The sequence below is a fragment of the Anguilla rostrata genome, chromosome 1 (genome assembly GCF_018555375.3).
Source record: "Anguilla rostrata isolate EN2019 chromosome 1, ASM1855537v3, whole genome shotgun sequence".
NCBI classification, from domain to species: domain Eukaryota; kingdom Metazoa; phylum Chordata; class Actinopteri; order Anguilliformes; family Anguillidae; genus Anguilla; species Anguilla rostrata.
In genome coordinates, this window is record NC_057933.1 from 22,326,852 (window position 1) to 22,343,730 (window position 16,879).

The window sequence follows — 16,879 nt, forward strand, 5'->3', positions numbered from 1 at the left end:
TACATATTCAAAAAAAAAAGAAAAATTATAATACAATTTATCTAGATATAAACAGAACATGTGTTTGTCTTCTCAATTGAACGCATGAAAGAATAATGTGGCTACACAGTAAATTTTCCAGTGTTAATTGAACTCTGGGTCCAATTAGGACCGTATGTACTGCGTAGGAGTTGATTTAACAGTGAACATTTTACTGTGTATGGTCTGTGACTTTCTATTACCAGATATCTAAAAAACTCTATATTATTTTTTACCTACAAAATAAAAATCATATGAACCGTTCTTGATACGAAGCAAAGGATTGTGTTACTTTATCTGGTGCCCTTACTGCGCAAGTAGCAGCAAACAAATCCGTTTTTATACGCGTTATATGCACTAGCTTCGATGGAATCCATTATCCCCAAGATTCTCCCGGGCTTCAAGGGGTTACTGATGCTACAGCTCACGCGCGCTCCTGTCATTCTCTTTGATTGGCTGGGAATGGGCTGCGCGCGCTCCGGGATCACCAGCGCGAGGCAGTTAATCAGCAGCAGCTGCGGCCAAGTTCATCTCCTCACACTCACGAGGAATGGCATTGCTGCACATCACAGCTCGTAACAACACTTTCTCTGGGAGAATTCACACAGCAACAGCCTCTTATTTACAAATGCACCGCTGCACACTTGCACACAGCATCTTTAGAGAAACAATTCTGGAGACTGCACATACAAGCATCACCACACAGAGCAGCCAAGCGGAACCCATGAGCTGGGAATAAGAACATCTAGGAACACCTTAGCTAAAAGACAAAATTAATGCGTCAGCGATATTTTGGACTATTTTCTTGAATGCGCCGTTGCACATTACATCATATGTCGACATCCTTATTAAGACGTACCTGGCGTGGAATTTATTTAATTTTCAGCAGTGATCAAGCTAACTGCAGTGTGAAAGTAGTCTAGGAGTTTGGCGGAAAACTTCGTTTTCAGTTCATTAGTTTAAAAAAACGTTCACTAATTTACAGTAATCGTGATGGATTGAGGATGATATTAAAATGTAACAACTGGGTCTTTAACGACATTTAACCTGCATTATTCCGTATTAAGATCTTAAACAAAACGATGCACTTGGAACTGAGGAGGAAAGTCGGGTGGAGACGATGAGCCTTTAATGCACTTTTGCTCAGTTTTTACAGAGTAAACTTTCTCCGAGACTTTGGAAGACAGTTTATAAGGTAGTTTACATTACACAGTCCTCTAAGTAAATTGATTTGCGATTAGTTGATTTGAACAAACGATGACAATGTGTACATCTCGCTATTTTAAAGCGTAGCTAGACAACTTTCAAAAGTTACCCCAAATTAGCTGTAACAGTTTCGGCTGTCACCGGTTTCACAGTGCCACTTATGGTGAGCGTGTTTTCGGAAGAGCTGAACATTTAGCAATAACGCTGCCGCACTTTCTCACACTCGTAACATAATTGTATTATTGTTCTACGCATTTGGCTACACGTGTAAAACTTGAAAGTCGTATCTAAGTTAAAATAGTTAAATTAATATTTAAAGCCATCCGTCAGGGTATTTCGTTTTTACATGTTTTTGCTCCAAACGAGGCACCCAGACAGTAACTTTGCACAAACATTTTCGCACTAAGTTTATAGTTCATATTTTACTTGTAGGGGCAAACGAAGAAGAATCTCCCATGCACATAGGTATTTAGAGGACGCAACTCTATTGACTGTATTCATTATTTCAGACACCCGGCGTCAATGTCATTGCCAGCCTCCTTAAAGCTTCAGTAGCCTAGTCCTTTTGCTTATACCGAAATCAAGACGTAGAATGGCTGAAGAGCTGGTAACCATCACTAATGGGATTGTGGTGTGACTTGTTCGGCTGGAGGGAAGGCTGTTATTCTTGTAAATATCCACACAGACTCAGTTCGTGTTCAGTTTCTTTGAGCGGGGATGATCAGGATCTTCCCGGATTTCAGCGTTCAGGTGACGGCTGCCGCAGGTGGAGGAGCCGGGGGAATGCCAGCGGGTCCCGCCGTGGGGAGAGTCCCCGGCACCACAAATGGTAACCCGCAAAACGTCCAGGGGATCACCTCGTATCAACAAAGGTATGTACATTACTGTAAAAACGAGTTTTCTTTTTTGATATCTGCTTATTTTTTGCCAACGTGGCACAGTATACAACAATTACACACATTGTAAATATCTGAAGAGTTAGTCCAGCGATACCTTGTTGTCAGAATAAATCTGATCAGTTTTTGTACTTAATTACCACGGACAAAGACTAACACGCGTAAAATCACTTTTGTAAATTATGGATGAAGCATTGAGTGTTTACCCGAATTTTGATGCACTTGTGCCAGGGAGGCACAGACAACTCATTTCTTAGATGTCAAAAGCAAGCACGTGTTTAGTTTATTGGTCAAATATACATTGTCTACCAGAGGTCCAGAGCATCAGTACTTATCAGAGAAAATAATTAGAGTTGTGGTATTGAAGACAACGATTGATTGGTTAGCAACCTGAAGCTATGAAACATTATGGTTAATCATTTTATAACAAAGTTTCTCAAGATTTAGTCTAAAACGAATTGATAAAATCTACTCTAGTCGCTACATGCCATTTTCCATGATCTGGTATCTAAATGAAATATTCTCAGTTCGGGGTCGTTTATAAATGACCACTGCCAGCATTAATCACTTGTTAAAATATCAAATACCCATATACTGTGTTGACAAATATCAATGCTCATATACTGCGTTGCGTATATGGACTGCAACCAAAATGTGGAATAATCCAGAGACAGAACATTGAAAAATTCTTGTTAATGCAACATGAACAAATATATGTAGCCGAAGGAGCTTTTAAGCCATTGTTCACATGAGACAAAAACACACAAGGTGGATATTTCATCTCAACAGACAAGATGTTTTTTCAGTGTTGTGTTTAAGGCCAGGTCATATTACACAAACTAGATCGCAACCATACAATATAGCCTACATGCCAGTTACTGCTAGAATATAATTAGCTTACAGAACACTGTTTTACGTGAAACTTATTTTCTCCACTGACCTTATATATTGTTTGTTTTGACCTGTTCATTTCAGCATACCAATACAACAGAAGCCACGCATCTATGGCTTGATAGTTTTTCTAATAAAAACGCATCAGTGCGTTTTAGAAGATACATTTTTATTCAGTTAATGTCCACGTTAAAAGTATGAAATCTCATTGCAAAAGCTTTCACACAAGATATTTGAAAATATTTCTTGATCAGCGCGGTGAGCCTCGCACAACTATTTGCAATTTTAAAAACAAAACATTTCAACACTAATTATTGTATAATGATTTAACTATTATAAATTAATATTTCTAATTGGGCTTTTGCCTTTTTAGTTATACAGTGTATCAACAATATTTATCTGACACTGGCAGTCAACAATATTGTTCAATTTGATTACATGAAAAGAATATATGTTTGAATCAGCACCTAACGGTTTGTGACCTTGACGGGTCATAAACAAAAAGCTTCCCTCGCCTTCCCTTTTCCGGCACACGATTCTTTCAGTGAAATAAATTACATATTAAGTTTGATCAACAGTGCCTTTCTGTTTTAGACAACGCAGTATAGCTACAGGGTACCGGAATGTAACGACAACGCGGTATCGTAAAAATATAGCCTAGGCTACCTATATAGTAAGCAATAATGTGACCAGGTGAAGGGCATTTATGGTTTGGCGTTTTTGTCCTAGAAAATGTACGAGTGAAAAAAGTTTTTTTTTCAAGGACATTGAACTGAAACCCAGTACAAAGCATAGCTCATTGCCATTATGTGTAATTATAATTTTTTGTTATTGCGCATTTACAAATATGAATGATTAACTCTATACAGTATAGCTAATGTCGCCACAGATATAATGCTTTGTTACTCGAAATGAGAAAGTCCAATAACTATGAACTCTTCCGAACAAAAACACATATACATCGTGCTTGCTTCTTTTAACAACAGGGTTGTAAATCCACATCTTTGACACCAGTTGGCAAATCTAGCTAGAAAATACAGATATCTGGATGCAGGCATTTATTTCCGATTGCTTCAGGGTGAAGACAATTGCGTTTATAACGGGTAGATTTGCTATCATGGAATTTCTCCAAACCTTATTTTATGGATATTAACTGGTTAAGCCCGTTTTAAAATGATATGTATTCTAATATTTTTTTTAAACTCTTTTTTTACCAAACAATTAAATATTTGCGCATTGTCGTTTATGATAAAAACGGGGGAACTTTTCTGCCTTGTACCCTGTATACGGAGAAAATAAAAACTGTCTCCAACTACAACTGAGTGGCGTTGTTGCGCCGGTAGGAGAGAAGATGTGTCCTTTTTCACATGCAGCGAGCCAGGAAAAGCCAGAAAATGCACAGAAAAACAGGCACAGAAAAAGGCTTTCCAGAGCAACGGAGACGAAGGGCTCCTGCGGGAAAATGCAATGATATGATGTTCCAGTTTAGATTTTGATTCTTCCACTGTCTCGACCGAAGAACACTGTGTTAAGAGAGCAGCCGGATTTGAGCAGCGTACCCCGGTTTCCTCTCACTTTTCTTGGCATGCCTTTGGAGCCCGGTCTCGGGGTATTTTTCTCCTCTCCTCACGCACATGAACGTCAATGCATGGAGCCAGAGGCAAGACTGGACCACAAAACCGTTATGGCTTTGTTTAAATACTCCTAGTCTGCAGATTGCATCGCTGTCGGTCCGTTCGACTGTATGTCAAAATAAATCTGAAGAAAAAAAGTAAGAAATAAAATAATAGCAGGAAGATGGCGCCCACCAAGCCTAGCATTCAACAAGACCCTTCAAGAAGAGAACGGTAAAGATCGGATTATTCATTTGCTAACAAAACATCGTTGCAGTACGGTAGCGGGTATGCATTTTTTGGGCTAGAGATTGCTACTTTGAGCGTCAGAAGTTTCCGTGTTGCCCTGTCGGTAGGAGTGCGGCTGAGATTTTGGGACCTTAACGCTAGGGTAACAGGTATAGCGTGTGGATACATCCGTATTACGGAATCGAGGGCACACGGGGAGTATTGACTAGCTCAGTTAAACACAGGTGCCCTGTAATATAGTGACTTTCGCATTGTATTTATATGTAATGTGTTAGTGGCTGCTGAAGGCCTGTGATTTCGTACGTATATCGGATAGACATTATTTCTGCGGTACACTTCTGCATAGCTCACAAGTGCAGCTAGGCCATACTAGGTAGTTCTGCGCTTTGCAGCGGGACTTCAGAAGCTTCGGGGGGTGATTAGCATAAAACCTGTAACCAGCTGTTTTGGAACTTTCTATGTAGCGCATGGATCTCTCTGATATCGTTATGGCCGAGAAGCCAAACCTAAGGTAATGTTGTTTTTTTTCTCACTAATATTCGTAATCGATTACACTTCCCAGTGTGTGATTATGGGATGTCATCACTGACTATTTTCTTAATTTTACTATTGCAAATACTTGTAATGTTTTTATTTATTTATTTTTATTACATTGAGCTGACAAAAGCATCTTGAAATGTTTGCTTTCCCATTAACATAATTATAGTGTGTTTTGTAATGCTTGTCTTTGTACATAATGTGTTTTTGATGTCTGAAGTAGTGTGAAATGATTCAGAGAAAAATGCCAGTGGCTCTAGTTTGAATGAGTCTTGCTCCTCTCGGTGTGTGTATATGTGGTACAGTAAATATTTGATTAGCATTTTTAAGCTTGTTGCAATTATGACATTATTTGTTGAATTGTCCCATGGTTTCAATCATAGATGCTTTCTCACAATAATGAGATGTTTTGGTACCTGGAGAAAAAAATGATAGCGTTTATATCCTGAGCTGTTTAATGTCTGAGTTTTAATTTCTGTGTGCTACACTTAATTTGAAGGTAGACTTCTCGTACATCTGTGAGATATATAAGAATGTTATAGGGTGTGTGGCTGTGGATATTGTTGTTGGAACAAATAGCTGTAATATGCCCTTGAAATAATGAAAAGATAATTGAAAGGCATATGTTGCTAAAATAAATAGGCCTAAGTTTTTTTTGTGTGTTCATGTTGGTACACTTCGTTTGAAACCAATTTCATTAAAGAAAATTCTGTTATATGGAACTGTGGAAATTTGCTCTTATTTTCAAGTTTGTTTTTTTCTGATCTTGAGGTGTCTGGAGATTACAACCTCCTCCAGCCACGTTACCTTTTAGCACGGCTGACATTCTGAGAACACCTGCTGTCTGCAGAAGTTTTATTAACGCAGTGTCCTTTTTCTTATTGTCTATGCAATACAGGCATTGTAAAGGATCATAATTAAACCTGAGAAGGGTCTGTTCTGAATAAAGGACTGCTACTTCAGGTTTTTCTTTTTTCTTTTTTTAAAATTTTTTTTTTAAACCCAGCACGCTAACCATTGCCGCAGCAGTGAATGTTTATGCTAAGTCAGTCTTCAGTAATCTCTCTGGCAGGAGCATATTTGTGTGCCATTCTGGGTATATCTCAGAGATAGGAATCTTGAAGATGGAATTAATTTCGAGGGGAAACTTCATAGCCTTTGCATGAGTGCTTTCTTTATCACCTGTCTCCTATTGGCATTCGGTGGAGGTAAATCTGACTCTGTGATTTGTTATTCGCCTCCGCTCGAGAGTTGAACTAAATAACACTTGGTCTGAAATTCTGATTGAAGGTGTAGAGGATATATTTAATTTAATGCGCCTTAATAGCATCTCCGTGTTTGCGGGCGCGGCTGCCGCTGTCCTAAAGGTTGTATCTGACTAATGCGGGTCTGCTGGAAAGTAACTTAGCAGGAGGAAGGATGGCAGAGAGGGGAATGAAGCTGGCCCGGGTTCACGCGGCGTACAGTTGCCGCAAAGTTGGCTTTGTGTTTCGGGAACTGTTTTCTCCCCTCAGGGCAAACAAAAGTGCTAAACAGTCCCATTTCCTTCTTTTATTAGTTTGGAGGATTTATAGAACGGCATTAAGAGTGAGCTATACGTGGGACTGCAGGGGTTGCGTGCGTGTCAGTATAAAACATGATTCCGAGTAAGCGTGCTTTTCTTTAAAGCTGCACTTTAACCTTCGGAAGGAGAGGGGGGGGGGAGCTGAGGTTGTCAAGTGCTTGTTGCAGCTGCAGCTCAAATTGTATTTTCTGATATTACATCTTTTCCTTGCAGTAATGCAGCTACTGAGCAGTACATAATGTGCATGTTTCACACTTGAGCGTGTGATTTTAATGCTGAAGTGTACAGGCGACGAACATCCCTTTTTCCCCCCTTCCCGTACATTATGGCTGCAGGACACTTAAAACCATGTTTCCCAAAACATCAGTGGGCAGGCTGTAATTTTCCACCATGGTTACAATTGCTTAACGACCCTTGGTGGAAAAAATATATATTACTGAATATGTTCTGAGACTTGTTGATAGGAAAGCGATGAATAATTTCAAGGTATTATACCTACGATGCTTGATGCGTGCATAGCCTTGTTTGACCAGATTGCCTCAAACGTTCTGTGTGATCTAGCCGACATCGAAATGCGCCTCGAACGTACGAAACGACGTTCTGTTTTCTGCAGCAAAGCTTCCGTAGTGTTCCGTGTGTATTTTTTTTTCCCAAAGTGTGAAAGTGCGCGAAGGTTTGGTGAGGACTGCGCCCGTGGAGTTTGTGCGGAGCGGATTGCATTGCAGTACAGGGATGAAACAGAAGAGATTAATGGTCCTGTTCATTGTCTAAACCCTCTCCGTTTCTATGAGTATTTCAGAGATGGCTAAAATGGTAATCGAAAAATATGAAACAGAGTGGCCTTCATATCGTGAGGCCAAGGGTCTACGAATGTGGAGGAGGGGGGGAAAAAAAAAAAACCAGAAATAATGAAATATTTCCAAGGCAACAGACCGTCAGCAAGAACAGTAATGCGCGGTATCACAGAGCCACGGGAAAGGATATTAGATCTTATAGTTGTATGGCCAACCTTTATAATAGGTCTTATTAAAAAGATATCCCCCCTCCACGGCGCAGCCTTGCTTTGTCATTTCCAGAGTGATGGAACGCCAGATACGCCGTATTATGTTTAAAACGCGATTTAGAGGACGCGCGGCGCTACCTATCAATCGGGGCTTATCGGCTATTAAATAATTCATGTATTTACTCCAATTAGTCGGATTTCTGATGGGATTTTTTTTTTTGCGCGCGCGTGTGGGTTTTTTTTTTTGTGGGTTTTTTTTTTTTTTTTTTAAACCCGCGTACGGCAGTGCTGGAATGTAAGTGGTTCGGTGATTACAGCGGCTCTGCCCCCATTCCGCCACTCGGCTGTGTTATTGTGAAGGTCAGCCCGGAGAGCGAGACATAAAGGAGATGCATCCCGCAAAGATAATAGCGCAGCCGTCGGGCGTGCCGCATTAAAGCCCGGCTTATCTCCGGAGATGTTTAAGTTGTTGTGTTTTATTGCAGGCTTCATAATGGCCGCACTACTCCATCAAACAGAGGACCACACCCCCCACACACACACACACACACACCCCTCGTCCGTCCGCATGCTCGCGCGCTCGCGTCTGTGTCTTCGGCTTGCACGCGTGTTTTCGGTTCTGACACGCGGCTGCCGTTTGTGTCATCCTCTGACGACGACCGGAAGGATGCTCGCGCTGAAGGTACCTGCGCGCGGCGGGGGACGCGGTCCCGCGATCTCCTCCGTCTAACCGCAGAATCCCTGCGCGCGACTCGTGAATGAGACCGCCCAATATTTACTAGATGAATACAGGAATATTACATCAGTCACATTAGTGCATTTGTTAGCTGTGCCTTTACTAACTCCGGCATTAGTCAACGACTGTCTGTTTGCCTCTGGCAACACACCCCGAGAAACATTTACCTGAATCTACAAAATTTGTAAAAATGTATCTGTTTTATTTGTGTGTGTATTTGTGTGTGTGTGTGTGTGTATATATATATATGTTACACACACGCACGCACACACACACACACAGATACACACACACACACATACATATATATGTATAATGGAGAATGCTTGTGGCCACCCTCATTCTGTACGGTGTGTGCAGTGCCCCTGCTCCCCCCCAGAAAAGCAGGAAATGGCCGTAGCCCTGCTGACCGCGCAGCTTTCCAGAAGTCCGTCCTTGAGCCCCTTTAGGGTCTGAGCTTTAGCGTTTGTTTGCTCAGATGCTCATCCACTAGCGCGGTCATCCCTGCTCTGTGGAGTCTCTGCGTGGATTGTTTTCCTACAAGCGCTTCTTGATGGATCTGACCGGGCATCCACGGTTCGGCTTTTGGTTTGTCGCACGGTTTGCTGTTTACGTCGCCATGAAAAGCACAAGGGGTGGGGTGGGTGTGGGGGTGGGGGGTTGTGTCCGAACGCTTCTTTTTACTCTCCAGAAGACTGCATAAGATCTTTTAATGTCCACGGAGGAAACAAAACCTTCGTTTAATGTCTCGTACAAAAGACAGATGTTCTTCCCGCTGATTCCCATCTGCTGCTTTGGTTAGGTGCATCGTTCTCTTTTCCTTCTCCCGGCGAAAGGTATGCCCTCCACCCCCCCTTGATCTACCGTCGTGTGCCTACTCCATTTTCCCTGCCTCCAGCTTCTGCTGCTCCTTACCTTAACCATCCATTATCACCCCCTCCTCCCCTCCTCCGTGGCTCTCTGTCCCTCTGTACCCCGTCTCCCCTCGCCTCCCCGATCTCCTCCTCCTCCTCCTCCTCCTCCTCCAGTGTTCCTTCACCCCGTTCACCCTCCGCCTCTCCTCCCCGGGCCGGATCGGCGGCTGTCCGTCAGCGTTTGGGTCTCGGGCAGGAGAGCTCGTTCCCGTCGCCGTGGCGTTTGGACGTCGGCTGGTTTCGGTCGGCCGCGAGTCACAGCCGTCTCCCGCCGCCCCGCTCAGGACTACAGACGGCGACAACGAGCCCAGCGGCCCCGGTGAATGACACGGGTGGGGAGGTGGGGGGTGGGGGTTGTCCCTCGAGCTGACATTTAGTCGGTACGGGACGGTAAAAATGAAACCGGATCGACGGTGGCCCCCGTGGCCACCTCCGGGTGACTCATGTGTACGGACCGCCAAATTAAAGGATTTGCGGGGTCAATATGCGAGCGTACCCCGCCTGTCAGTCCCTTAAGGGAATGTCATGTGACGCGGGAAATGGAGAAAACCCCCAAACCCCCCCAAACCCCCCAAAACCCCAACCCAACCCGAAGCACTCTTAGCTCTCTAATTATTTATTATAAAGCATTCTCTGGGCATGATGTCATCTAAAGAAGCCCCCTGTTCGGGGCTTTATCTGGGGGTATTGTGCTGTGCGTTTCCCATGCCGTCGGGAATGCGGGCCGGTTTTAAAGGGGGTACTGTAGGAGCCGGCGCTCCGGCCAGCAAGCTGCAGCCATATATTCCGCGGGCTCCTTTCTTCTCCGTGTGAAGACGGAACTACTTATTAACGAATCGGACTTTTCTCCCACAAGACTTTTCCCTCTTTCCCTTCCAAGCCCAGTCCAAAATTGAAGTCGGGCCAATTCGTGTCAAATTAAGGAGAAAAGAAAAGGCTGGCGGACTTTTATGAGGCCTGTTCTGTCGCAGTATGTAGGATCAGTTTTCTTCCCATTTGTATATACCTGTAGAGTACCTGAAGTACTTAATGCTAAATTGTTTGTGTAGGTTGTCCTGACATGAATTCCCCTTTTTGTTCTCGATTAATATGTGCTCATTTCTGATAGTGTCATTTTAGACGGTCAAAAACGATTCAGAATGATCAAAAATGTATTCAGTACAGTTGTTTAATGAAGGGATTGTTTGAGGCTCTATTTCTTTAGGAGTTGTTACAGAAATTGATTCCAGTTTCTGTCGATTCTGTCGATTTATCTCTTAACTATATATTGAGAAAATGAACACGTTATCATTAATGCATTCAGAAATGTAAACACAGCGCTCATGATATTCAAATGCGTGCACAGAAATAAGCTGCTCATGCTGAAATGATTTTTGAGCTCTGTCGCCTCAGCTGGCCTCCATATGTGAATGTCAGCTTTTTAATGTAACCTTTAAAAACTATGAAATGCATCCAGTCAAATCGGTTATATTGTATCCTCTCAGAATTGACAGAACTAAGATTTTTGCACAAAATAAATAGTGTTCCTCTCCTTTGCACAAATAATTTCGATACATACTGTGTATTAGAACTTGTCAAGAGCATGGTATCCCTTTGGTTTAATGAGGGGGAAAAAATCTCGATGTTACTGTAAAAATATATACAGTAGTTACAAAGAGTGTCTACTTTGTTTTTCTAGAGCAGTTCCAGTCTGCCATGTGCAAAGTGGGAAATGCCAGAATTCATTCAGAACACTTTTTTTTCAGTGATTATAATCACAACCTTCACCCCCCTCCCCCCCCCCTCCTCCACCCCGCACATTTCTGTTGCTCTTCGTAAATGTAATTTGCTAATCCAACCAAATTTGTCATAGATAAATTTGCATGGATTATCTTGTCAGCGCTGCATCTGCATGCGTTTGCTCCTCGCGTATTCATACCGTACGCCTGGCCACCAGCCCCTTATTTCTGGGTGGGGGGAGTGATGTTTGTTTCAGTGTGTGTGTGTGTGTGTGTGGAGGGGGTGGAGGGGGGGTGCTGGGGAGAGTGTGGGGGGTGCACCGCTCACAAAGGGAAAGAGTGACCTTTACCAGATGTCTCTACCGAACGCGGCCGACGGAGTCGACAGACAGCGGCAAGCAGAGCGTTCCTACGGAGCGCTGATTGACTTCCCCTCCGGTCTGGAGGAGCGGCGTCCGCGCCGGGCCGGCGGCCGCGGCGGCGGCCCAGCGGTCAAGCGCGCGGCCCGAGGAAGAGCCGGGGATATGCAGCGCCACGTTTCAGGGGGATTATTATACGAAAAAAATGAACCGAGGAAAGAAAAAGCTCGCGGGTGTTTAGTTTTACCGCCGCGAGCCTCCCGCGCGGGCCGAGGGTTGAGTCACCAAATTTGAGTCGTGCCCAGTGTCTGCTCGGGCCTCGTTCAGGAAGTCCAAAAATTAAGGCCAACAATTACGCTCTCCCCAAAAACGTTTCATGGCAAAATGCGTGTGTTTCCAGGAACGTGAAATGGCTTCATTCTATTTCATTCATTTACTGTTGTTAAACATTTTCGCATTTTCCACATTATTAATCTTTTTCCCGTGATAATTCGACACTTATTTTGTACGACTACCAACTTTAATTAACTCCATAGATATCCAATTGTCATCTAGGCCTGTCTTTCAACTTTGAAGGTAAAGTGAATGCATTAGCTCTTCCATCCATTGTACCTAGGTTGCACATAGCGACTACTGCTTTGTGGTGGACATCCCCTCTACTGACTCATGCTGATTTCTTATTTTTAATGCATTATGGCGCTTGATGTAGTTTTAATGAATTTAAATTCTTAATTAGGTTAAATTTATTACACACAACTGCTGATTTAGTTTGAAGTACTACATTTTGGCACAAAGTGGTGGTGGTCCCTTTTAACTTAATGTAGAATCTGAATTTTAAATACATTTATATACATCATTTGGCAGTTTTAATAAAACTTCATTGTGTTCACGAGACAGCAGTTAGATGCTGGGCTATAAAATATATTGCTGTAGTTATGGCTACGTGGAGCAGCATTTGTGGAGCAATGGGGGTTAGTTAGCAGTCATGTGCTGTATTTCATATTCAATTGACTTGAATTATTCATTTCATTTATAATTTAAATGGCTCAGTTATCGAAAAATTTAATAGTTAAATCATCGCTAGATTTTCGCTATAGTCATTTTTCTTGCAGTGTGACTTGGTTCAAATGAACTCACACGTTTCTGCAGCTGCAAACTGAGATGGCTGAGCTTAATTTTTAGCCACTTTCCCCACTATCTGTGTCTGAGTCAGGCGGAACTAGAACCACCGGCCATGTACCAGACAGTTGGCAGGCTTCTTGTTTGTTTCCATTTTGCATTTCCTTTTGCTGAACAACTTTCGACCACTCAACCATCTTCTGGCTTAACCTGTCAAGGAAAACTGAGGGATCAAATTTCTTTAACAAAGTAGTCGACAGTCGACAGTATACAAAGGGTATAGAAAACAGAACAGTTGATTTTTGTGGAAATGTCTGCTCTCGTAATGCCGACTGTGTGAGATGTTATGTTTGCGTACTTAGTATCAGATAAAACATATGTTCTACTTAGCTTACTCAAGTCGTTCAGTGTTTTTCCAGTAGAAAGCTATTGCCCTTACTAAAGACTTCCCTCGGTCTAGCTCCCACTGTGGATATTTAAACTCTGCATGTGCCAAAAGGTAAGATGAGTAATTTGCCTTTCTGGTAAAACCGAAAGCAAAAATGTCTTTCTTTTTGCTCGTCCTATTCCATACAGTTTGAACAGGCTGTTGTGAACATGCTGGCATTTGTCACGAGAATTGAGCTTTTAGCTGCTTTAAGGCTTATGCCAGCTATGAGCTCACATTTGAGCTCTCTGACCACATGGTTAATCAGAGACGTAACTAATGCTCAGAATGTCAGCCTTAAGAGCAGGCTATCTTATTGACCTTCTAACGGTGGAGTGCTGAAACTGCAGGAGTCGTTCAGTGTTGGTCAGTGACTATGGAATGCTACCATCTGAAGGGCTCCCCCTCTTCAGCCACAGCTGAATCCAGAACGCTAAAACGCTTATGCAGGTGTCTCTTCTCCGAGCTATAGGCTAGGGTAGTAGCGGACTGTAGCGGTGGGTGATGGGCTTCATAGATCACACAGTGGGGGCGATAGCCATCCTGCGCTAACCCGAAGGCCGGTATTGTGAGGAGGATCGTATCTCCGTCCCTACGCTGAGGTGAGCGTGGGCGGAGGGAAAATCCTGTTTGGCCGTTCGACAGCGTCGCGTTTCGTCACGAGCCGGGCTCGCGCCCAGAAGCCCACGCGTCTGACTGGCTGGCGTGGCGTCGCCGTCGCTCGCTTATTCGGTGCGTTTAGCTCGCGTGAGAATGCAAAAATGTAAACTGTGATCTGTTCAAATTACTGTACGTAAGGACATCTGTCGGTGAAATAGGCAAATGGCCGCCTCCACTAATTAGGTGTCGGCGCCCTGCGCTCCTGGAACACTTTCAAAGGCATCCGGACTAATGCATAATAATTCCAACTTTGAATTTTAGTCAGTCACATCTGCTCTGCAGAGGTAGGACTGAAGGACATGCTTGTTGTGCCGAAATGATTGAGAGCATTTGCCAGCCACTCAGGAGCCGTTTTCTGCAATCCCGGGATGCGCTAGGTTAGGTTTTACTTTGGCATGAAAGGTTGCGGGGATTCTGGGTATTAAAAAAAAAAAAAGTGATTTTTAAAAGAGCGATCTGTATGGAAGATTAATGGAAGAGAAAAGGTCATACATCATTGGCAGAGTGACACAGGGGAGTTTGGTATGCAGATGTGATTTGACTGGATCCCCCCCCCCCCCCCCACACCCTTAAAAATTCAATCAGGTGTCAAGACGGGCGTCCTTTCCACAGGCACCCTTTTTCACCGTGTCGATACGCGAGCTGCTTGTTTGCATGGAATTTTTATGGATTGACTTATTTACATCGCGTTCGAATGATCAGAATTCCCCACAGCGACCGCGCTGCGCGTCAGTTATTTGACGAGATTCGAAACGGCGCCGAGCGGGAAAGCGCCCAGTGGAACTCTCAGCCGCGGCGCGTCGAAGACAACTTTTCCCTCTTTTCCTCCGAGCGAACTTGAAACTGTTGAGAATTTGCTAGAAGGTCACGGAAAAGGTTTTTATTTATTTATTTATTTTTATTTTTTTTTGTTTCATGGCCGCGCTGCTCGCTTCCCTTTTTAATAATTGCTTTCATCTCATTGTAGCCCTGTGTCTGAAAGTGTAGGTCAATAAGGATGGGCGCATTCAGAATTTCATGATCTGTGTAGTGGAACAAATTGAAAGCAAAGCCTATATCAATCACTGTGAAGGGAGGGTTAATTGTTAGTGGCTCACGGGCCTCCGGACAGATAAACCCGTAATGAAATACTCGCGGGTCTGATCGGCCGACACTTGAGAACGAAATAATAAAAACAAAAGGTGGGGGGGGAGGTTGTTCGGAGATTTAAAAGAAAAAAAACAAACAACAACACGAGGGAAACTAAAAGAAAATAAGTTCAAAGAAAACGATTGGTTCAAACTTTGTCTGCGTCGTGAAATTATCAACGCTTTTTTGTTGTTTCGTGTGGTTCGCCCATGTCAGATTCTTAGATTTTCAACGGAACGGCGTTAATATCAATCTACCCATGGGGATGATGACTGATGTTTGCAAATTTCCCGGTCCGTCCGATTCCCTCAGCCAGCTTTCACCGGACACTGGCTGGGCCTTCCTCCTGCAGCTTGTTAACTCTTAAGAGGGAGTTTGCGGGGGGGGGGGGTTGGGTGTGGGGATGTTGGGAAGTGGGAATGTGATCTAAACGCATACGAATCCATTTCAGAAGCTGGCGATATTACACCCTGGAGATTGCGAGACATATGCAGACAGGTAGATATAGTAAAACACAGAGGGGCTGATTAAATGTTTGCATGGCCTGCACGGATTCCCGCTCTGTGCTTAAGTAGCCCCTTCGCCAGCTGTTCCCTGCTTTTTTTATGCGCACATTACTGAAAGTCAAATTGCATTGTTGCCTTCGAGTTGAATGGCTGGATTGGGGGAAAAATCCCATTCTTCATTTTGCACTGGCTTATATTGGCTGTTCACGTGCATTTGCATATTTATCTGAGGCTTAGCTTTCCCTCGTAAAGAATGAAAGCTTAAAATGTAAATTGCAAAGTTTTCAAAATAAAATGTAGAGTCTTCAAATTGTGGACAGTTAAAAACAAACATTCTCTCTCTTTCTTTCTCTCTTTCTCTCTCTCTCATGCACCCCCCCCACACACACACACACACACTCTCTCTCTCTCTCTCTCTCTCACACACACACATATATATAGTATGTAGTTAATTGAAGTCTGAAGTCCATGACAGCTATCACAACACAGTGGGTAATTCTGAAAATTAATGAGAATGATAATGCTTAAAAGACTGTTCCACACTTTGCCCAAACTCATTAACTAAATCTCTCATTTAAATACATCCTAAAGACTTTCAAATAGAAAAAAAAAATACATTATTGCTATATAAGCATTAACCGGATTTGAAAATGCTGAGGTGCAGAAATTTATGGAAGAGTGAAAGTCTATCAGGCTATATTCAATCCTTGAATCCCTTTCTAAATAGTGGTTCTGTGCCATGATACTTAAGATATGCGCTGTCAAATGGGGGAAAACAATCCGCCGCTCTTTCCTTATCAAGCCGGGCTATACAGGCAGTGTGTACAGATTGGGGAATTTGCAGATCTGAGTTTTTTTTTTTCTGAGAGCTTTAATTAGCGTTCTTTAAAAGTGGCGTGCATTTAATAAAGGCGGGCGAACCACTGAGGGGACCACGGTAAACCAGGGCTTTGGGCTGTCTCCTTCAGAGGAAATGAAGTTCCAGACAGCGCCGAACCGAAACCTCTGCGGTTTAAACCTCCTGCCGTATCCCACATCTCCAATTCTGCTCTTCACCGAAGATTAAAAGGTGACTAATAGGACTAGCGGCGTTATTCTGCCAAAAGAGAGAATTTTTTTAAAAGCCTGCCCCTTTTCACAAATGAAATGCTATTGTGTATATAGCGTACAAAGTACAGACAGTACAGACGACTCATATAATCTAACCCTGACTCAGCAATTCTCGCTCGGGCTGTGAAAAGGAATTTCAAGATTTATAGAGGTATCTGTTTCAAGAGATAACGGGAAACCTGGACAGCTTCCAGTCGGTGAAAAGGTGTTAATTTTAAGGCACTA

General features: G+C 43.1%; 1 protein-coding gene across 5 annotated transcripts in view; it reads left to right on the plus strand.

Moving 5' to 3' along the window:
• Window positions 1-566: 566 nt before the first annotated feature.
• LOC135252213 (neuronal PAS domain-containing protein 3) overlaps window positions 567-16,879 on the plus strand; it is a 300,620-nt gene continuing 284,307 nt past the window's right edge. For 2 of the 5 annotated variants that reach the window (XM_064330040.1, XM_064330056.1), the window contains exon 1: window positions 567-2,096. In XM_064330040.1, the coding sequence (XP_064186110.1) occupies window positions 1,942-2,096 (155 nt within the window). In that variant the 5' untranslated portion in view covers window positions 567-1,941. Of the gene's footprint in view, window positions 2,097-4,042; window positions 5,385-16,879 lie in introns of those variants that run through there. The other 3 variants (XM_064330047.1, XM_064330076.1, XM_064330066.1) reach the window with 3 other exon arrangements.